The sequence below is a fragment of the Emydura macquarii genome, unplaced genomic scaffold (genome assembly GCF_026122565.2).
Source record: "Emydura macquarii macquarii isolate MOO-44397 ecotype Brisbane River unplaced genomic scaffold, CSIRO-AGI_Emac_v2 contig_1027, whole genome shotgun sequence".
NCBI classification, from domain to species: domain Eukaryota; kingdom Metazoa; phylum Chordata; order Testudines; family Chelidae; genus Emydura; species Emydura macquarii.
This window is the reverse complement of record NW_027131164.1, coordinates 8,969,977-8,992,929: the sequence shown is the minus strand read 5'-3', so window position 1 is coordinate 8,992,929 and position 22,953 is coordinate 8,969,977. Positions and strand designations below refer to the sequence as shown.

Here is a 22,953-nt window from a genome sequence, read left to right as displayed (position 1 = left end):
TTTCTACTGTACCTTGCAACAGAGGATCTCAACACATCACAAACAAATTATGTAAAGACTCACACATACCCCTAAAAAACAGCATTTGATAAACTGTGCACAATACCAGATGGGGTTTCTTAAAGGAAGTCAGAGTGGACATTTCCCCGACAGGGTGTATTATGTGAAAAGGGAGGAAAGTATATTTAAAATGATCTCAACACCTAAAGATTTACTGTATGTCCTGACAAACTTCTGCAAATCAGAGGTAGGAAGTCACTGATTCATATCTACCTATACTAAGGCCTTGTCTACACTAGCACTTATGTCGGCAAAACTTTTGTCGCTCAGGGGTGTGAAAAAACACCCCCGAGTGACATAAGTTTTGCCGGTATAAGCCACTCATTTAGCAGAGTTATGTCAACAGCAGAGAGCTCTCTCATCAACATAATAAAACCAGCTCAATGAGCAGCAATAGCTATGTCAGCAGGAGAGTATCTCCCGCTGACATAGCACTGTCCACACAAATGCTAATACCAAAAAAAACCAGTTACTAACCTTTTGGAACTGTTGTTCTTCAACATGTATTGCTCATGTCCATTCCAATGTAAGTGTATGATCATTGCATACACCAGTTCCGGAAGCTTTTCCCTAGTGGTATCATCTGGGTTGGCTCTGGTACCCCCTGAAGTGGAAGCCTGCATGGCACAGTATATAGGCAACTGCCGCCCTGCTGCCACCTCAGTTTTTTCTTGCCAGCAACTCCAACATAGTGGCAGGTGGTCAGGTATTTGTAATGGACATTGTATTTGGAATGTGACTGAAGAGCCATTGGCTATTATCTTTGAAAACTCATGGTGATTGGGGGAGGTTCTGGACGATTGGAAAAAAGCAAATATAGTGCCCATCTTCAAAAAAGAGAAAAAGGAGGATCCGGGAACTACAGACCAGTCAGCCTCTCCTCAGTCCCTGAAAAAATCATGCAGCAAGCCCTCAAGAAATCCATTTTGAGGCACCTGGAAGAGAGGAAGGTGATCAGGAACAGTGAACATGGACACCAGGGAAAGTCATGCCTGACCAACCTGATTGCCTTCTATGATGAGATGACTGGCTTTGTGGATGTGGGGAAAGCGGTGGACATCATATATATCTTGACTTTACCAAAGTTTTTGTTATGATATCCTTCAGTATTCTTGTCAGCAAATTAAAGAAGTATGGATTAGATGAATAGACTATAAAATGGATAAAAAGCTGGCTAAGCCATCGGGCTCAACAGGTAGTGATCAACGGGTCAATATCAAGTTGGCAGCTGGTAATAAGCAGAGTACCTCAGGGGTCGATCCTGGGGCTAGTTTTGTTCAACATCTTCATTAATGATGTGGAGGATGTAGTGGATTGCACCTTCAGTAAGTTTGCAGATGACACTAAGCTGGGGGGAGTGGTAGATATGCTGGAGGGTAGGGACAGGATAAAGAGTGACCTAGACAAATTGGAAGATGGGGCCAAAAGAAATTGATGAGGTTCAACAAGGACAAGTGTAGAGTCCTGCACTTAGAACGGAAGAATCCCATGCACACCTACAGACTGGTGACCAAATGGCTTGCAGCAGTTCTGCAGAAAAGGTCTTGTGGATTACAGTGGACAAGAAGCTGAATATGAATCAGCAGTGTGCCCTTATTGCCAAGAAGGCTAACAGCATAGTGGGAGCATTGCCATCATATCGAGAGAAGCGATTATTCCCCTCTATCAGCATTGGTGGGGCCTCATTTGGAGTCTTGTGTCCAGTTTTGGGACCCACACTACAGGAAGGATGTGGACAAATTGGAGAGAGTCCAGCGGAGGGTAACTAACATGATTAGGGAGCTGGAGCACATGACTTATGATAAGAGGCTGAGGGAAGTAGGCTTATTTAGTCTACAGAAGAGAAAAGTAACGGGAGATTTGATAGAGGCCTTCAACTATCTGAAGGGGGGTTCCAGGGAGGATGGAGGTAGGCTGTTCTCAGTGGTGGCAGATGACAGGACAAGGAGCAATGGTCTCAATTTGCAGTGGGGGAGGTCTAGTTTGGATATTAGGAAAAGCTTTTTCACTAAGAGGGTGGTGAAGCATTGGAATGGGCTACCTAGGGAGGTGGTGGAATCTCCATCCTGAGAGGTTTTTAAGGTGCAGTTTGACAAAGTCCTGGTTGGAATGATTTAGTTGGAGTTGGCCCTGTTTTGAGCAGGGGGTTGGACTACATGACCTCCTGAGGTCCCTTCCAATCCTATATTCTCTGATTCTATGAAAGCATCCAAAAGGGAGTCACGGCTGTGTCCCAAATATGAACAAAACTAGGGATATTTCTTGTTGAGCTGGGTCGCGAACAGGTCTACTTGGGGAAATCCCCACTTCTGGAAAACCATGTTCAGGATGTCTGGACGAACAGCTCATTCGTGATGACTGACCAAGGACCTGCTCAGGTGATCTGCTAGCGTTTCCTGGATGCCTGGTGAATAGAAGGCTTCTAGATGAATGAAATGGGCTATGCAATATTCCTAGAGAGTCAGTGCTTCCTGGTATAGGTGAAGAGAATGGGCCCCTTCTTGTTTGTTTATGTAAAACTTCGCCATGGTGTTGTCTGTAAGTACGGAGATGCATTTTCCCTGTAAATTGGTTCTGAAGGCCTGGCAGGCCAGCCGTACTGCCCGTAGCTCTCTGATATTGATATGAAGAGTCAGCTCTTCAAGCAACCACAGGCCCAGAGTTTTGAGGTGTCCCAGATGCACTCCTCATCCCATATCGAAAGCATCAGTGACTAGTGACATAGATAAACTGGATTTCATAAATGGCACCCCTCTGCATACCTCTGCTGGGTCCAGCCACCACTGGAGTGAATGAAGCACTGGAACCTTCTCCAGTGGGTGGCAGCTTGGTATGTATACCAATGCCAGCCACAGCTGTAGGAGGTTTCATCCTGAGGTGAGGTGCTCTAAGCCATGTGTTCTAGGAGCTTCAGGCAGACCCTTGCAGTGGTGGTAGAAAAAGCTCTCAGGATGCTTACCAGAGAGACAATAGCTCTGAATCGACTCTCCAGAAGGGAGGCCCTGGTTTTGGTCAAGTCGAGAACTGCTCTTATGAACTCTATTTTCTGGGTTGGTATGAATATTGACTTTCACTTGTTTACCAAGAGGCCCAAGCTGCTGAAAGCGGACTGAGCTAATCTCACGCGTTCCTCCACCAGCTTTCTGGATCACCCTTTGATGAGCCTATCATCCAAGTCTGGATACATTTGGACCTCTCTGTTCTTCTGAGGAAGGCCATGATTACTGACATGCATTTCATGAATACTCTCGGTGCTGCTGTCAGAACGAAGGGTAGCACCGTGAACTGGTAGTGGTGGCAGCCTACTATGAATCGTAAGTATTTCCTGTGGCCTCGGAAGATGCCAATGTGGAAGTACGCGTTCTTCAGGTCGAGGGTGATATACGAATCCCCTGGATCCAAGGAGGGAATGACTGAGGACAGAGAGACCATGTGGAACTTCATCTTCTTCATAAACCTGTTGAGGTTTTGCAGGTCTAAGATAGGTTTGAGATCCCTGTTGGACTTCGGGATCAGGAAGTAGTGCGAATAAAAGCCTATACCCTTAAAATTTTTTGGGACCTCTTCTACCACTCTGACTCTTAGGAGTGACTGTACTTCTCTTAATAGGGGTCTCTCATGAGAAGGATCCCTGAAGAGGGACAGGGAGGGATAGTAGGAGAGAGGAAGGGAAATAAACTGAAGAGTATATCTCACTTTTACTGTGTGAAGCAGCCATTGGTCTGATGTGATGTTGGATCAGGCCCAGTAAAAGTGGGACAAATGATCCCCAAATGCAGGGTAGGATCCAAGTTGTGGACTGGTGCACTGTCCCCAGGTAAACCTTCAAAAGTTCTGTCTTGGCCCTGATGGTTGCCTCCTGGAAGCAGATGTGGAGGCCAATCAGTAGTTGTGGGGATGCCTCCTCCTACACCCCTTGTATCGCCATCTACCCCAATCCTGTCTTTGTTGGTGTTGCGGTGGGTAGAATCGGCCCAAGGGTTGAGGTTTAAAGTGTTTCCTCGATGGGGCCGAAGTACGGAGGCCAAGCGATTTTAGGGTTCCTCAGGAATCCTTCAGACTATGGAGCTGTGTGTTGGAAGCCCAGTGCATTTTGAGTTGCCTGACCACTGTCCTAAAGGCCTAGCATAGCTTCAGTTGCTTGCTTAGCTATTTTGACCCCCTGTAGCATAACATCTTCCAGTTGGCAAAAATGAATAGAACTACTAAGTAACCTTGCAAATGTCTCAGTTTCTGCATACCACGGCACATAACGAAACAAAATACACAACATATATGCTTGCAGCTGCACATAAATAACATTAATAAAAACAAGAAATTATCCTTAAACTTCTGGGGGTACACTTTCTCATTGCCAAAAAGCATATTTTTACACCACCCCTACTTTCACCAAATGATGTTTTAACAACCCCAATTATCATAATAAAATAAAATATAATTAAAAATAAAAACCCAATATAAATAATTAGCATATATAATAATAAATAAAAATAATTAAATAAAAGCTATTTATAAAAAAATATAAAAAGTCACTACTTAAACAAAAAAGCACGCTCCATCAACACCTAACTCTGCAAAAAGTGCCATCGGTCAGACCAAAGGCCACTAACTCCCTGGCGGGGCCCCTAAAAAAAGCCGTTCCTATATGCAGCCTTCTAAATGACTACTTAGCTCTCCAGGCTTAGTAAGTATAATATATTGCAGTTAATTTTAAACTTTGTATTCAACTAATATATCTACAAAAAACGTTGCACATTAAACCTTATTAATCTGCAAATCGGGCATGTGGTACGGTGTGTTGGCCACCGGTGTTTATCAGTGTAGGCTGCGTGAGTGTGTCCCTGTGCAGATGCTGTCCTAGCTCTGATTAGGAAACCAAGACGGCTCTCACGATCGAATGAATCAACACAACCATGGATTAGCTGAGCAACGAAGGCACCCAGGCCAGGTTTATTGCATGAGGCACAATGAGAAGTGACCTACAGAGTATCTCTGGGTCAGTTTTGTATAGGTGGCGTTATAATGGCCACGGCCCAACGGCGGGACTTTCCGTTATCCCCTAGACCGGACAACTTTGTTCCCTCTGACACCCTCTTTTATACATTGTACATACAATTTCGTTCTGACCCCTTTGACGTAGGTAGTGGCTACCCTCTTGACATAGTCTAATACCACCTTTTTCCATTAATTGGCTGATTTGGGCAAAACAACTCCATTTATCACCTTTTAGTCATTTCTATTCATCGAAGTGTCATTTTAGGGAGTTAGTTCTCTTTGGTATCCTGGTGCCTGCTGCACCTGCTACATAATTTACGTTTTAGTAATATGTTGGCAATGTATATGCTTGCAGTATCAGCACTTTCCTGTGCCAATTTCAGTTAACTTGTTTTTTTCCCTTTATACTCCTGTTCACTCGGCTTTTTCCACTTAGGCCTTAGCCTGTTTTACAGGCCTTATGACTACATTACTTAGGTCTTATACTTACTACAGGGCATACCATGTCTCTCTGGTATTCACACTAATCAATAAATGTCCGATATCAATACCGTGTATCCATCTACTCCAAAAAAAGGGATTGGCCTTCAAAGGGCAGGTCCTGTATAGTCTGTTGTATTTCGTGGGGCAAGCCAGAGGATTGTAGCCATGAACTCTATCTCATGACTACCACCATGACCATATCACGAGCCACTGCATCTGCTGCATCCAAGGCCGTCTGAAGAGATGGCTTGGATATTGCTCTGGCCTCCTCCATCAGGGCCCGAACTCCACTTTGGACTCCACTGGCAGGAGTTCTTTGAATTTGGACATTGTCACCCAGGAGTTGAAGTCATACTGACTTAGTATAGCCTGGTGGTTTGGAATTCTCAGGTGGAGAACTCTCGTGGATTAGATCTCTCTCTCCAACAACTCTAACTTCTTTGCATCTCTCGCCTTTGGTGATTTGCCTTGCTGCCTCTCATTGGCCACCGCAACGAGGGAGCCAGGTGGTGGGTAAGTATGAAGGTACTCATACCATTTTGGGCGTACAAAATATTTCCTTTCAACCCATTTTGCTGTGGCTGAAGGAAGGCCGGTCTTTGCCACGGCGTTTTAATGGTGCGTGAGATCACCTCATTCAAATGTAAGGCAACCCTGGCCTGAACCGAGGGTGCCAAGATGTAACCAGTGCCAGGGTTGATTCCCCTATTACCTCCATTTTCAGGCCAGATTTTTGGCCATCCTGTGCAGGAGTTCTTGGTGGATCTTGTAATCCTCAGCAATTGGTTCTATGGCCATACCTGCAACTGCCTCATCGGGAGAAATGACAAAATCACCGGAGCTGTCTCAGGAACTTGGGCCAATGGATCACTCTCTGGGGTTTCCTGGGTGTCCATGGTCTCCATTCCCAAAATTAAACCCCTTCCCGACAGAGAGAGTGGGGGTGCTCTGGCCTCTGATGACATCAACTGTGTTTGCCCTGCGACAGAGCCCTGGGGATCGTGAGCAGCCCACAGAGCCCACATCAGTCACTGCAGTGGTAACTGCCAATGTGGCAGCAGCCACGATGGCATGGCATTTTGTGCGCTCAGGTCTTGAGTGTGTGTCCCCTGATGACTGTTCCCCTCAGATCTCTGGGACTCCATGAGTGAATTAGAGTATGAAGACCCGTTCCTGGAGGACCAACAGCATGCTGTGCCACTTGGTGCCGTGGTCGGGTGCCCTGAACCAGACTGGCATCAAGACAATGAATGGCTACTTAATAATGAACAGTGCCTCTCTGGAGAGCCCTGCCTTGATGCCGAGCGGTGCCAAGATTCTCAGTGCCATGATGTAAGATCAGTGTCGCAAAGAGGATGTGTATCGGGGGGGTGTGTCAGTGCCAAGACCCCAAGTGGTGCCTATATCATGATTGGTACCTTTGACTGTGATGGACATTCTGATTGAAATTGGTGCCGTGATCCAGAGTGTGTCCAGGATCTTGACTAGTGCCAGGACCGTGATCTCGATCGGTGCCCTGGCATCACACTCCTGGATGCTTCTCACGATGGTGGCCGATGCCTAGTCATGGCTGCAGATTTCCCCAGCACTGGGACCTGCCTTGGTGCGGCTAGATCCTCTGGCATCTGGGTCGTTCCCCCTGGCCCATGGTTCTGGGGATGTGGAGGTGCTGGGAGAGTTAACAAATTCCTCAAAGCTCCTATGCTTCAGGAGTTGAAGGAGGTTCCTAGGTCAAGTCCGTATGACTCAACCTTATAGGAGAGTCCATGGTTCCCAGACGCAACGGCCCCACACTATGTGCTGGAGTCGACAAAGCTGGATGAGAAGTCCCCATTCATCTGAGATCCAATTTGGATTTTCCCAGTGAGTGATCTCCACCAGGGAGCAACCTCAATCCGACTTCTTGGCCTTCTTTTGCGGCATTGGGGATGTAAGCAGTGCTGTCCCATTGGCGCCAATTTCCTCGGTGCCGGGGAAAAGTGTGAGTGCCAAGCTGCGGTCAGTGCCGGGGATCCTGGCCCCTGCTGGGGCTCTCTTACTGAGGCCGAGGTGATCCGGATCAATGAGATGGACGGTGCCAAGTCTGGCTGGCGCTCCGAAACGAGACGAAGGGCCACCTCCATTAGGAGGAATTTAAGTCTGTTGTCCCACTCTTTTTTGATCCTCGGTTTAAAGTTCTAACAGATGCGGTTCCTTGTGGAGATGTGGCCTTCACCAAGGCACTTTAAGCAGTTTTGTGCGGATCACTAATCGGGATCTTCTTCAGGCAAGTGGCACACTGCTTAAAGTCTTGGGAGCATGGCATACCCAGCCCTGCAGGTAAGGAGGTTAACTATTCTAATGACAGCTATTAACTAACAATTAATTAATTGCTATTAATACTTATTGAATCTATCTACGGAATACCACTAAAAGGAGAGAAACTTGCTACGCAAAGAGAATGAAGTGTTCCAGCAACCGCCATGGACAGAAAGAAGAAATGGATAGGGGCGGCAGTTGCCTATATACCGCACCATGGAGGCGCCACTCCAGGGGGCACAAAAGATGACCCGGACAATACCACTAGGAAAAATCTTACGGGAGTGATGCATGCAATGCATACACCTACAATGAAATGGACATGAGCAAGCACTCAAAGAACTTAGGTTGTTCAAGGGGGTGTTTTTTTCACACCCCTGAGCAACAAAACTTTTGCCAACATAAGTGATAGTGTTTACAAGGCCTGAGTGACTTGATAAGACAAAGTGAAAACTACATTAATTAGAAAGTAAAGAGAGATTCATTAAGTAAATTCCAAAGTACTCTCTTGATTCTGGTCAACAGCTTTACACATAAATACACACGCTTTATTTTCAAATTGTTTTTAAGTTTACAGCCACACTTTTAGACTAAAATCTCTCAAAATGTTCTTAAAAGAAAATGCAGTCCAGTAACTGATATTGAGAGAATACATTCTTACCAAGCTTCAGGCAGCAAAAAGGAATATTCATGTGGTGAGGTGGTCTCTGGAAAATTAGAAAGAATTGCCAGCCGATGTGGAAGCAAGTCTGATCCATGGTACGTGAACAAGATCTCTAGGGCTCTTACATTGCTTTCCTACACAGGAAAATATAAAATATTCTGTTTTACACTATGAAAACAGTTTAAGAATTATTCTTCTTGTCAATTACTGTTGCTCAGCAAATACTACAATTCTGATCTCACCATGCATTTTTAAAGAAGATGTGTGACAAACATTTATTTAATTTAAAAGTTTTTATAATCTGGAAACTTGACAAAGTAGAGGAATCTTGTCCTTTTACAGTTAGACAAGGATAATCAAATATAACATTCAAGATATATTATTCTGTTTTTTATATCTCTCATATCTTCGACAGAAAAAAAATCCAATAAATTGGGTGAGTTTCAGTATATGGGATTTAATTAGTGTTAACAAAAACAGAGCAATTTAAACTTTTGAAAAAAATAAATATGGATACCCGAGCATAAGTTCTTGCTGAAAGTACAATATTCTGATTTCGGAACTTCCTGAAGAATTCAGCATCATAGCTCTGCTCAGCTGCATGAGGCCCTCCAAGGATTTCCTTTTTAAAAAAAAAAAAAAAAAAAAGGTTTAATAAGAAATGATTTAAGTATGTTGCTAAAAGTCATATAAAAATTCTTGGATTTTAGATTAACTAAGGACTGGACATTTACATTAACCAAAAACTAATATAACTCAGTATGTTATTCCAGAAATGATTATCTATAGAGGCCATTTATGATTAATATAAATGTCTATCATTTCCAGTGGCACGTTGTACATACTAACTGTAACATTCATTTTTGAAGTCTTAGTAGTTGGCTAAGCAATAAAGGTTTAAAAGTCTAAATATTTTTGGAATAAAAGAACAATTACTAGAAATATCTGGAAATATAATATGTATTCTCACACTTAACTTTAAAGAGAGGTTACCAACTTCACAATGCAATTTTGGTTTGTTTGTTTTTTGCCTATGATTAAATTTTGCTTTATCAGTTTACTGTGTACATTTCACAGTACTCTGTGTACAACAAACTGCACTGGTTCCCCAATAGTCATTACCCCTCCCTGACATTTCTGTGGGTCTTCCACACAGCAACAAAGGAGAGAAAAACACTGAAAAACAGCTAGCTATTATAACTGTAAAACCATTTTAAAAAAATCTACAAGACGACAGGGGCAGTTGTTCTATCTGAAGCTTCTTACTTTTTTTTTTCCCCTCTACATTTCAAGTGGATGGTGTCTAATTACGTAGTGTAAACTACATTATTAGTGACTGTTTAGACTTATGAGAGACCAACAGATGGGAATTTAAAATTTGTGAATCAATTTGGATTCCATATAATCCACTAGTTTTGTTCAAGTAAATGAACTGTTATATATTGTGAAAAAAATCCATTTGAATGTTTAGTTTCAAACTTCAAACAAATATAGCAACTCAACAATTTTTAAATTACTTTAAATTACTACCATATAAATTAATTGTAAATTCCAAAGTTTTGCTTCAAGTAGAATCTAAAGTAGCCTCGAAGTGTGAGTGTGTCTGTATTTGACATTTGATATTTCCACCATTGTGGCTTGGCACATCTTAATGGCTGTACATTAACTATTACATTGTCTGTACCACTGATGCAGGGGAGATGTGGTAACCTATTTTCTTCACAAACTATGTTTCCTCAAAGACATATTAAGTTTCCCATTTTCACAATCAAAGATCTCTGTAATATTATATCCATTCAATGTTTTTAAGCACAACAGGTACATTTTTAAATTGCTGCAAACAAATACAGGATGAAACCATGGCATCTAATAGAGAAGACTGAAAATGGAACAAAATAAGTCAGAGAAACAACATAAGCTATTCACATGAAGGATCTAAGGACTTAATCACATCTTCTCACCTCATATGTTGCAAGTCTATCTAAATAGGTTAATAATTTCAGCCTGCTTCGACAAAGTTCTTTTTGTTCCAGTGTTAGTCTGTTTTGAAAGAGAGAGAGAGAGAGAGAGTGGACTATGTTTTCAAGGTTGCTACTGCACATTACCATAGTAGCTAAATTTTCAAAAGCAAATGTCTATTTAAAAAAAAAAAAAAAAAAAAAAAAGATTAATTTGAAGGCAACAAGACAAGAAATGTTTCACCATATCTATATATTGGAAGCACAACAAGAAATTCAATAAACTGGAAACTTTCATAATACAATCCTGATTAAAAATTTAAACCCTTGTCCAAATAAGAAGTAAAATGTATTAAGATAATTATGCTCTTGGGATTGTGTATATAGAAAACTAAAAACTTAAGCAAAACTGGCCTGACATATAATTTACTTTGAGAAGTTCACTGATAGAAGCAGTTCTTGATGCTTTCTAGCCTCCCTTTCTTTTCTATTTTCTTCTTCTTCATCAGGTGACAAAAAATCTTCATAGGGGACTTCATCAATGTCCACCTCTCCTGGTAAGATGAATCTGGCAGAAAGAAATAAAAATCAATGTTGATAAAAAGATATGAAGAGCTGGTTATTTAGTCAACAGATTTTACACAGCTTTCCATCTGTATCTTTTGTATGTGAATTGATTTTTACTGAAACTGGTGACAACGAATTAATTATCTGAAAAACAGTTTTGCTATTGTGAGATTGAATGATGCATTCTCAGTATCTGAGGGAAGGAATTCTTCACATTTTCCTCACAAGGTTTTCATCTGTTAGAAGTTTACAAATTGTATAAGCAACAGAGTTCTGATACTATTTCCATAGCATATACTGCTGTAAATGGCTGTTATTACATATACACACAAGAAGCAATTATATATCACCATTGTATTGAGTTAAGAGTTACAGAATGACCTGAATTTGTTTCTTCATTCTATAGAGAAGACAGAAGCAGACCATGTTTTGTCTTCCCGATCCAATTATTTTTTAATTTTACCTACACAGCTGAAGAATTAAGGCAAAAGAACCTATAAAAAGGCTAAATCAACACTGTGGTTCAAATTAATATAAGGACATTGACAAAGGAATCTGTTCCAAGTATAAACCAAATTTTGGAAAGATTTTGTGCTGACTTCCATTTTATTCTCTATATATTCATTTCCTCTCTCTCTCACACTCAACTTCTGAAGTCACAACTTTCTTTACTGTTGTTCATGAGAGAACTTAATGGCAACTTTTACTAGTGGTTACAGCTATTCCTATGAGAACATATTTTGAAAACCATGTGTCCTGCAAAATTTCTGAAGGTTTCAGTTTGTAGTTAAATTGAAAATTCACTGCACAGTTCCATAGCACTGAAACAGGATACACAAAAATTATTCCAACAAACCTGCCACCATCTTCTCCTTTTCCAATTGCTATGAGAGCCTCCAAGTCTGTGCCTTTCAAACCATACTGTAGCAACACTTTGGCAGCATCCACGTTCTCAGGAACTCTTTCCAAGCATTCATGAAGAACCCAGGACCGCTTTTTAATTTTACTCTACACAAATGAGAAAGAGAGAGAAAGAGAGAAGTAAGCATAGTGCAATGCATTATAGCCCACTAAAGCACTGAGGTCAGCATCTTCCATTTAGAACCTTGTTAACTTTCTGTGATGTCTAGGAGACATAACATGAATTAAACAAGAGAATCAACCAGTAAGAAGAGCAAGGAAAATGCATCACAAAAATATTTTATTTTCAAAATTTCAGCCGAGTTTTATTTATAGTATTTCCTAACCTATCAGTAAATGAACTGAAGTGTATTGGTTAGCATTAATGAATTAGTAGACTGAGACCTCACCACAGCACTCTAATAAATCTTTGCTGACTAGTGGACAGAAGCTATTTGTTTAAATTTCAGAGTTCCTGAATCTATAACAATTGCTTTTGGTAACAAGATAGACAATACCTTAAAAGCAACACATAATACAGTAATACTGTTCTCCTTCCATTTAAGGATCACAGAACACTGCACAAAAGAAGATTTTTTCCCAGTTTATAGAGGAGAAAACTGAGGCACAAATGTCAAGTAACTTGAAAAACATCACTCAGCAACTCAGACACAAAATTAGGAATAGAAACTAGTTCTCCTGGATGTCAGGACTCTAACTCTTCTCCCTAGTCAGTACTGCAGCTCTGTACTACTGAAAATTCAGATGATAGCATACAATTACTTAAGACTCAGCGTAATGTACAGCCACTTTCAAAAACCATTTTCAGCATCATCTCCTTCAGATATCAGCAAGTGCTGCTTATGTGATCCAAAGATGAAAGACTACACTGTGAGGTGTTTTAGTGCATGTTCTGGATAACATATAGAGAACCACTGCCAGGACAATATCACCATAGGCACTTTTTCAATTAGCGTTTGGCTTAGAGGTAGTGCTAATTTCGCATCAGAACTTCACCTATAAATTATCTCAGATTCATAAGCCAACAATACCACAATATGCTAGAACGTCAACTAAATGACAAAAGCAACTTGAGGATACCAGCTTGGTGCATTATTTTCTTCCCAAGCCCAATGAACAAAATGGGAATTTTTCCATTTACTTCAATGGGCTTTGGATCAGGCCTCTAGCAAATTTAATAAAGTCAGTCTGCTCTGCATTAGGTGAAATTCATGAAGAACATCTCTTCAAATTGGTACCAACTTTTGTTACATAAATTAGAACAGGATTTCAGTTTCTGAGGATATTAAGAAATTTTTTTCAACTTAAATACATACCAGGTAGTCTTGAATAGAAGCAATGTTAACAGTTGATTTCCTCCATTGTCTTTGATACACAAGATCAGAATCTAGACCATATGCTTGAGCCAAAGATAATGCTTCACCATATTCTTCATTATCAATCTAAAGAAAAGTACATGGAAATAAATATCTTTGATGGAATGGAGTTGCTCTGTAGTTATTTATGAATACTGTGTGAATATAGTAATCTAATTAAATAGGGGTCCAAAAAGAAAAACAAGCAGGAAAGAAAAAGAATGGTGCAAGATAGCAAATTCTCCACAAACACTGAGGGTTCCTGAGAGACAATCCCAGGCCAGGAAAAGGCACATGCACATTGGAGAGCTAAAGAACTATGGCAGGTTTAAAAAGCAACACTCTCTCAAGAGAAGGAGCAGTTGTTCCAGGAAGCTTTTCTGACACATTTGCACGCACGGGAGAGGAGGGGGGTTTGGAGGAAGTCTGAAGAAGTTAGACCAGACTAGGTTACGGTCAAGTAAGCCTTTAGATAATAGAGGTATATCAACTTGTCATTTTAAAACCCTTTTTCTGTACATGTTTTGGTCCTTTTAAAAACACACACACACACACACACACACACACCCTGAGGTTTAAACAACAAAATACTGCAGCCAAGAACCTATTCTAAGATTGGTAGAACTGTGCGTGAACCTGAGGGTGGAAGGCAATTTGAGTGATAGTGACCATAAAATGATAAATTTCATGATTTTAAAAAAAGAAAGAAGTCAGAGCAGCAGAATAAGGACAACGGACTTCAAAAAAGCAGATTTTAACAGAGTTAAAATAACTGATAGGTAAGGTCCTACGGGAAGAAAAACGAAGGGAAAAAAAGAGTTCAGGAGAGCTGGCAGTTTCTCCAGGAGACAATGTTAAAGGCACAATTGCAAGCTACCTCAATGAGAAGGAAATATAGGAAGAGGCCATAATGGCTCCATGAGGAGCTTTTAATGACCTGAAAATCAAAAAGGAATCCTATAAAAAGAGGAAACATGGAACAAATTGCTAAGGAGTAGTACACAAGAATAGCACAAGCACACAGGGATAATATCAGAAAGGCTAAGGCACAAAATGAGTTATACTTAATAAGGGACATAAAAGCCAATAAGAAGAGGTTCCTTAAATACATTAGGAGCAATAGAAAGACAAAGGAAAGTGCAGGTCCTTTACTTAGTGGGAAAGGAGACCTAAAAACTGGTGACATCAAGAAGGCTGAGGTGTTTAAGGCCTATTTTGCTTCAGTCTTTACTAAAAAGGCTAATGGTGATTGTTCCGACAGGTTAGTGATCCCCCAGAGTCAATAATGAGTCAGTTAGGGAATAAATGAATTTTATTATGAAAATAGGAATAGTATAGATTTTTAACTAGTTACACTCATCTAAATAAACAATTAACTATAAGGTATAGACTAATATAATAGAATATGAAAAACAATTAACTATAAAACATAAATTGATATAAGAAAGTATTAAACAGACAACTAACCATAAAAACCTAAACTAATTTTAAACAGACAGTGGTTCCCTGTCGGGGAATCAAACCCCAGTCTCCCACCTGGCAGGCAGGGATACTCACCACTATACTACACCAACAGTTAGTTAATTGCAGGACACAGAAGGGTGTTACACAGACGGTTAACTGCAAGGCACAGAGGGCAGTTAACTGCAAGACACAGACTGATACGAAGGAATGTTAAACAGACAACGTAGCTGTAGAATACAGACTGATAGTTAACTCCTCACCATACAGACTAGAACCCACAGCATGACTCGAATTCGACTGGCAAAAAGACGATTCGCGCTCGGGGGGGAGGGGGGGAGACACGGGAGCGGGAGAGTCGGGACCAGTTGATCAGGCTGGTTGGTATCAATGAGGCTCTCAGCGGGGGCTTGGGAAAGACCCCTTTTTATGGACTAAATAGGACATGAAGGGTTAACTGATTGGTCAAGGGATGGGCTATGGGCTTCGTGCCAGCACCGGATTGGCCGGGGGACACTTGCAATAAGTTTAGTTTCCTGGTAAGTTTCGTTTCCCATGGTCAGTATCATTTCCCATATATGAGGTTGGAGCCGAAGGCACAGCCGATTACATAGGCATACCCTAATAAGGTCAGGTCGTAGGTTGACTGTTAGCACCGAATGGGTGGGGGGGGCGAGGGGTGGTCATGTGCAGGAATTGTGCTGCAACAGTGATGAGATACTCAACACAATTAATATTAACAACAAAGGAGAAGACACACAAGCCAAAATAGGAGAACAACAGATTAAAGAACATTTAGATAAATTAGATGTATTCAACTTGGCAGAGCCTGATGAAATTCATTCTAGGGTACTTAAGGAGCTAGCTGACACAATCTCAGTCCCATTAGTCACTTAGGATAGGTGAGGTCCCAGAGAACTGGAGAAGAGAAAACATAGTAACTATCTTTAAAAAGGAGAGCAAAGAGAATCCAGGGAATTATAAACTGGTCAGCCTGACTTTGATACCTGAGAAGATATTGGAACAAATTATTAAATAATTGATTTGTAAGCACCTAGAAGACAATAGGGTTAGAAGGAATAGCCAGCATGGATTTCTCAAAAACAAATAATTTCATTCTTTGACAGGGTTACTGGCCCAGTGGACCCCGGGGAGGGGGGGGGTAGACATTATACATCTTGATTTTAGTATGGCTTTTGATATAGTCCTATATGACATTCTCATAAGCAAAATAGGAAAACTATGGTGATCTACATGAACTTATAAGGTGGCTACACAACTGGCTGGAAGACGAACTGTTTCCAATGGCTCGCTGCTAAACTGGAAGGGTGTATCTAGTAGGGTCACACGGGCATCGGTCCTGGGTTCGTGCTGTTCAATATTTTCTTTAATGACTTGTATAATGGAGTGGAGAGCATGCTTATAAAATCTGCAGATGTTAGAAGGGGTTACAAGCACCACGTTGGGAGGGGTTGCAAGAACTTTGAAGGACAGAATTAGAATTCAAAAGGATCTGGACAAATTGGAGAACTGGTCTGAAATCAACAAGATGAAATTCAATTAAGATTAAGGGCAAAGTACTAACTTAGGAAGGAAAAATCAAAAGCACAACTACAAAATGGGGAATAACTAGCAAGGTAGTAGCACTGCTGAAAAGGATCTAGGGGTTAGAGTGGATCATAAATTGAATACAAGCCAACAATGTGATGCAGTTGCATAAAAGGTTACTATCATTTTAGATTGTATTAACAGGAGTGTGGTATGTAAGACTTTGGAGGTAATTGTCCTGCTCTACTCAGCACTGACAAGGATTCAGCTAGAGTACTGTGTCCAACTCTGGGCACCTCACATAAACTGAGAGATGGGAAGAGAGCAACAAAAGAGATAAAAGGTTTAAAAACCTGAACTGTGAGGAAAAGTTTAAAAAAAACCTGGGAATGTTTAGTCTTGAGAAAAGAAGACAAAGGGGGACCTGGTAATCTTCAAATTTGTTAAGGGCTATTATAAAGAGGATAGAGATCAATTGTTCTCTGTATCCAGTCAAGGTAAGACAAGAAGTAACAGACAATCTATAGCAAGGCAGATTTAGGGTAGATATTATGAAAATCTTGATAAACGTGGGGGAATTGGAGGGTGGGGGTGCATTCAAACCAGAGAGGAAATGGAGGTGCAGCTAGCCCTGTAGTGGTGATGCCATCTATGTACGTTGGCATTAACATAGGATCATAAAGAAATAAAATAGCATATCAAGTCCATCCTCTAGCCAGTGCAGGATTGTTTCATTCAATATATGTACCAGGGCTTTGTCTAGGCTAATTTTAAATGTTTAAAAAGATCGTGCTTACCCAACCATCCAAGGTCTAATGAATCTAATACTTTCTGCTTAATGATCCTTCAATAACTTCTCATTTGAATTATGGTAATGCAGATTCTCTATTTTAATCATGTGCCTTCAAGCTGGTGGTTGTTGATCTCACTCTCACTCTCTCTCACACACACACACACACACACACACACACACACACACACGCACACACACACACACACACACACACACACACACACACACACACACACACGCACACACACCATGCACCCACCTTAACTTAGAAAAACATAGCTAAATACAACAGAAAAAAATTAAAACAGGTCTTCCTAAAACAATGAAAAACAATTCATTTATTAATCTTTATCATTGTTCTAGTCTCATGTTGTATGGGTCTCAATCTCACCTTTCTCTGATAAAGCTCCTCTGGGGTTGTAGATCTCAAACTCACAAGACGGTAATTCTTCATAATAGTACGTGGACGTTTCCGTGGAGGAGCAAATCGCTCCATTTCTGTCACAAAATACAGGCCTTGCTTTAGGTAACTGAAGTATCTGGCCTTGGCAGAAGTTTCGTCATCTGAGTCAGAGCCATCTTCTCCTTCTCCTCCTTCATCTTCACCAGGCCTGCTCTCCAAACGTAATCTCTTTGGAGCCAGTTTTATCTCGCACTACAGAGAAAAGCAACTCTTAAACCATGCAATATGTTGTTACTTCACTCCCAAATTATTTGATTCTGGAAGATGCTGAGCACCCATAATTCACATCAATTTCACAGTCAAGGAACCCTTGCCTCCTCTTCCCACTACTACACATTTAAACATTAGCTTTGTGACCTGTAATTTGTATTTCAAGGATGCTTCTTGGTTCTCCATCCTAGACTACACACCTGATCCAAAACCCACTGAAGTTAACAGAAAGACTTCCATAAATTTCAGTGGGCTGCCAGTTAGACTGTGTGTCCTCTAACAGAGGCAGGAAGCCATAGGGCGTGGGAAACTATGGGGAAATCCATATCAGTTCTCATAACAGGAAAGTTAGGATAGGTAACACATGAGTTAAACAGTACACAAACTTCAAAGTCACAAATCTAATCAATTATTTCAAATTCTATATCCACGTACTAAGCTTCTCTCTGATTAGATCAAAGTTAACATCCTAAGGAAAGAGTAAGAAGCCAGTGATAGGAAACTTTTCAGGTCTTTCAGTTAATTTCATTTCCATAATGCATTAGATGTTTGTTTTCACAACACCTTGTAAGAGCAACTGCTGCTTATGAGCAATGTGTCCCCTTGGAAAACTTTCCCTGCTGTGAATTGTCGAACTCCTCATAACAGCAACAGCCAGTTAGGAGCAACATAGCAAAGAGAACGAGAGTCCTGTAGCACTTTAAAGACTAACAAATTTAATTTCTGCAGGCCTAAGATTCCGTGGGCTGTAACCCACTTCCTCAGATGCAAGAAAAAGAAATCAGATGGGGGTGTATATATATATATATATACACATCCAAGGGTACAGAACAACAATGGGAGGGTAGGTGTTAGCAAAGTCCATTCAGTTAGAGTAGATGAGGCCTATTCACAACCACTGATTAGAAGGTGAGAATGTGTGAACAGTGACAATTACTTCTTGTAATGATATAACCATTCCAAGTCCCTATTCAGACCCCGTTTGATTGTGTCAAGTTTGCATATGAGTTCCAGCTCTGCAGTTTCTCACTGAAGTCTGTTTTTGAAGATTTTTTTTGTAGAAGTATGGCAACTTTCAAGTCAGCTACAGAGTGTCCTGGGAGATTGAAGTGCTCTCTGACTGGTTTATGGATGTTACCATTTTTTATGTCTGATTTGTGTCCATTTATTCTTTTGTGTAGTGACAGTCCGGTTTGGCCAATGTACATGGCAGAGGGGCATTGCTGGCACATGATAGCATATATTACATTATTAGATGTGAAGGAGAATGAGCTCCTTATGGTGTGGCTGATGTGGTTAGGACCTGTGATGGCGTCACTAGAGTTGATGTGCGGGCAGAGTTGGCAACGGCGTTTGTTGCAGGGATAAGTTCCTGGGTTAGTGTTCTTGTTGTATGGTGTACGGTTGCTGGTGAGTATTTGCTTCAGGTTGGGGGGCTGTCTGTAAGCAAGGATAGGTCTGCCTCCCACGGCTTGACCGAGTGAGGGATCATCTGCTAGGATAGGTTGTAGATCCTTAATGATGTGTTGGAGAGATTTTAGCTGGGGGCTGTAGATGATGGCCAGTGGTGTTCTGTTGTTTTCTTTGTTGGGTCTGTCCTGTAGTAGGTGACTTCTGGGTACCGATTTGGCTCTGTCAATTTGTTTCTTCACCTCTCCAGGTGGGTACTGTAGTTTTAAGAATATTTTATGCAGATCCTGTAAGTGTTTGTCTCTGTTGCTACTAATGAGCACTATTGTAATGCATCTTTTCACAGACATTTGAGAAAACTGTTTATATTGTGAGCATGCTGTTCTGAGTAGTGTGTTAGCAACAAAATTTAATACAGAGGTGTTTGGGGCTTGTTTGCTTTGTTTGTAATCTGTTTTGTAAGACCAACATGGCAAACCAGTTTTATAAGAAAGGAAAGATTTAGTTCTTTGGTTTGAAATAAAATTGCAGGTATACATTATTACTAAGGGCAGCAGACTTTTTTTTATTGGCACAATTTAAATTAATGAAAAAACGTTACAAAAACACATTTTACATAGTTTGTTTTTAATAGCATTTCTTCTCCTCTGAAAAAGGGATAGGGAAAAATAGTGCATTCCCCACTTCACTCAAAACATACCCACTATCAATGAGACTTCTAGGCCAATGAGAGTTTTACTTGAGGAAAGATGGGTGAGGTTTGCAGGATTTTTCACATAATATATATATTCACACACACACACCACACACTCTTGCTCTACAAACTTGTAGATACAAATTTTCTTAGTTACTGTATACATCACAGATTGAAAAAAATCACACTCATATGGACAAGATTATTCTTCCTTCTGATTAAAATAATTTGAAGAAAACCCACTGTTTTCCATGTAGCACAATACGAAATAGATCAAGGAATCTATACTCAAACTAAGCAAACATCTCAATGAAGTGGGGCCTTGTTTATTTACACCTATGACTAGAAAAAACATTGCAAGTTGGTGAATTCATGAACATTAGCCAGAAAGAAGGCAACTAAAAGAGCAACAATTTCAATTTATTTTGTTCATTTGACAACTGTAGTTAGTTTTCATCATTTATGATAATCCTTCAGAGTACATATGATAAAACAATTTGTAAAAGCAATAAAAATATAACAAGACAAGATTTCATTACAGCATCTGCTATTAGATTGGGAGAGATGGCTGTCCTTTGTATAAACATTTTGGGTTTTGCAATTAGCAAAATAAAAAAAAAAAGTGAGGCATTATTTTACTCCACTAGGGTTTTTCTTAGTATTGTTAATATATGTTTACCTCCAGGCTTAGAAATCCTCCATCATGAGTAGAAGTGACCTGAGGGGAACTTTCATACCATTCACATGATTTCCCCAGTAAGTTTTTTAATGTTTTCACAGATGACACAGTCAAAGCACCAGAGCAGCGAGCCAAGATCACAGCATTTTCTGCCCACCAATTTACATCCATTAGTGGGTAATATGATTCTTTATCTAAAGGATACAACAAAAAGCATTTCTAACAGCAAAACAAGACCTGAAGGGACTTCAATTATTAAAAGATTGCGTATGGTGGCCCATTTAACAAACATATTCATTAGCATCACACACAGCTGCACTTCACTAAGTTTCTATTTTACAGCAATGGTATTTTTAATTACAGTCAACTCTGCATTAAGAAAAGTAAAACTGAACCATTATGATTTTGTCCTAACTGCATTACTTTTTAAAATATTGCTTCAAAAACCTAATCTACAACAAGATGATTTACTTTCACTGAGTATGATAGGTTTTAAGCATTTGATAAAGATTTGATCCATCATTCCTCAGGTTAGCTGTGAGTGAATTTCTTTGGCAATGCATAGAGGTTTACTGATGGGATCAAGAAGAAATTGCATCCAGTTGGAGGACATATCACAACTGAAAACAGAGCTCCTAGAGGACCCTCCAGGGAGAAAATATAGTTATGAAGATGACATTTTAAAAATAGTTATAATATAGAATTCTATATATTGTGGGAAACTATTTGTTTATGCAGTTAGATGTCAACCTTAAAGGAAGACAGACATCAACTTATTTTCTAATTACTACAGCACTCTCATTTCAATCCAGTCCATTCTTATCACTTTGAATGATCATTGTTTGAATTTTGTTATATGGATAACACCAGGGTATATATCAGAAATTTTAAAAGTGTCTGAACAGCAGCTTTTAAACTACAGTCATAATTTATCCACAAATTTTCCTTGGTCTCTTCTCTGGTTCAGAACGCTGGTCTCTCACTAGCAGGCAGTGATTTTAAATTATAGCTATGAACTGCATTAGCCAACCCCATCTCTGTAAAACCAAAAGAATGCCTCAAAACAAGGTAAACACTGTTATTTCTACTGTACATTATTCTGATCAAGTTAATGAGTGACTTAGGTAGGTAGAAGGCCCTATACTGACACACCTTGGAAGATTTTTCACTCACTTATCTCAGGCAGGCATGGCGTCAAGAAGGATTTTGTTTGTTTTAAATTGAGTCACGTAATTGGGCAAAAATAACTGTACTCTTTTGTAACTGGACTTTTCCATTTCTCTCCTAGACAAATCTTCACACTGATTGTATATGCAAGGTCACTTAGAGGACCACAGGTCCTCAGTAAAATGTGGCTCTGATCTATGATTGAGACTCAGGAGGTACCAGAGCAATACAAATAAACTAACAAGAAGTATCAGGGGAACGATGAAGCTATTAGAACCTTTGCAGTAAAAACAAACTACTGGATACATAGACGTTGTTCATATATTCACGTACAGCATGGCATTAAGACTGCATTTATAAACAGAAACACATTAAAACACACTCTTAGCTAAAATATTAACTGAAGACAAGCAGGCAGACCAACCTCCTGTAGTGTTCTAATTTGTTCCTAGCCTTTTAAAATTCACCATGCTTATGTGGAAGGGAAGGACTGAATTAAATCTGAAAAATATATTTGGCATTGTGGACTACAAGGGTATGTCTACACAGCATTTTGGAGCCTGCCAAAGTAAGCAGGGCTCACACCAGCGCTCTAAAAATAGCTGTGTAGACAGCACTTTGAAGTTGGGCTGGAGCTTGGGCTTGGAAGCCCACCCACCTCCCTAGGCTTCCGAGCCCAAGCTCTGTGGACCCAATAGGGAAGGCTCATCTTAATGGGCTCCAAAATGCTGTATAGACATACTCCAAAAGGCCTTCTGGTGGGCTCTGCAAATTTCTGCCACATACTATTTATTGTTTCGTGTATTTTGAAGACAGGCCAATATTTTTGCTGAGCATTAAGCCTCCAAGAAGCCAAGATCCACAACCTTCTGATTCATCACAAATGAAAAAGCCATGTATTACCTGTACCCATAAAGAAAAGGATATTTCAGCTGCAAAGTACGTCTAACAGAGGATTTTAAAACTATGGCATTGTGACACTCATTAATCTGGGGTGAACTGCAAATTCTAGAGAGATGCACAATTTTTGGCAACTATCCTAGGCAAGATTTTAATTAAACCCTTTATGTTCTTTAATAAATGTAATTTTTTTCAGTACATCAATATTTAAAATAATAAACTGTCTATGCCACCCACCTTTTATTTTCTTCCTTTTTTCAATGGAAAGTCTCCACTCTGGATTGATCTCATCATAACCTGGCTAAAATAAATTGAAGTAGGAATGTT

General features: G+C 40.2%; 1 protein-coding gene across 3 annotated transcripts in view; it reads right to left on the bottom strand.

Annotated features, from left to right (window-relative positions):
• The window catches only part of NBAS (NBAS subunit of NRZ tethering complex), a 370,484-nt gene that overhangs the window by 288,299 nt on the left and 59,232 nt on the right, over positions 1 to 22,953 (bottom strand). For all 3 annotated transcript variants that reach the window (XM_067544745.1, XM_067544747.1, XM_067544746.1), the window contains exons 13-21: positions 22,864 to 22,927; positions 20,560 to 20,753; positions 17,495 to 17,758; positions 13,263 to 13,388; positions 11,882 to 12,033; positions 10,889 to 11,026; positions 10,462 to 10,540; positions 9,018 to 9,122; positions 8,498 to 8,634 (exon numbers count right to left, since the gene is read on the bottom strand). In XM_067544745.1, coding sequence (XP_067400846.1) covers positions 8,498 to 8,634; positions 9,018 to 9,122; positions 10,462 to 10,540; positions 10,889 to 11,026; positions 11,882 to 12,033; positions 13,263 to 13,388; positions 17,495 to 17,758; positions 20,560 to 20,753; positions 22,864 to 22,927 — 1,259 coding nt within the window. The remainder of the gene's footprint in view (positions 1 to 8,497; positions 8,635 to 9,017; positions 9,123 to 10,461; positions 10,541 to 10,888; positions 11,027 to 11,881; positions 12,034 to 13,262; positions 13,389 to 17,494; positions 17,759 to 20,559; positions 20,754 to 22,863; positions 22,928 to 22,953) is intronic.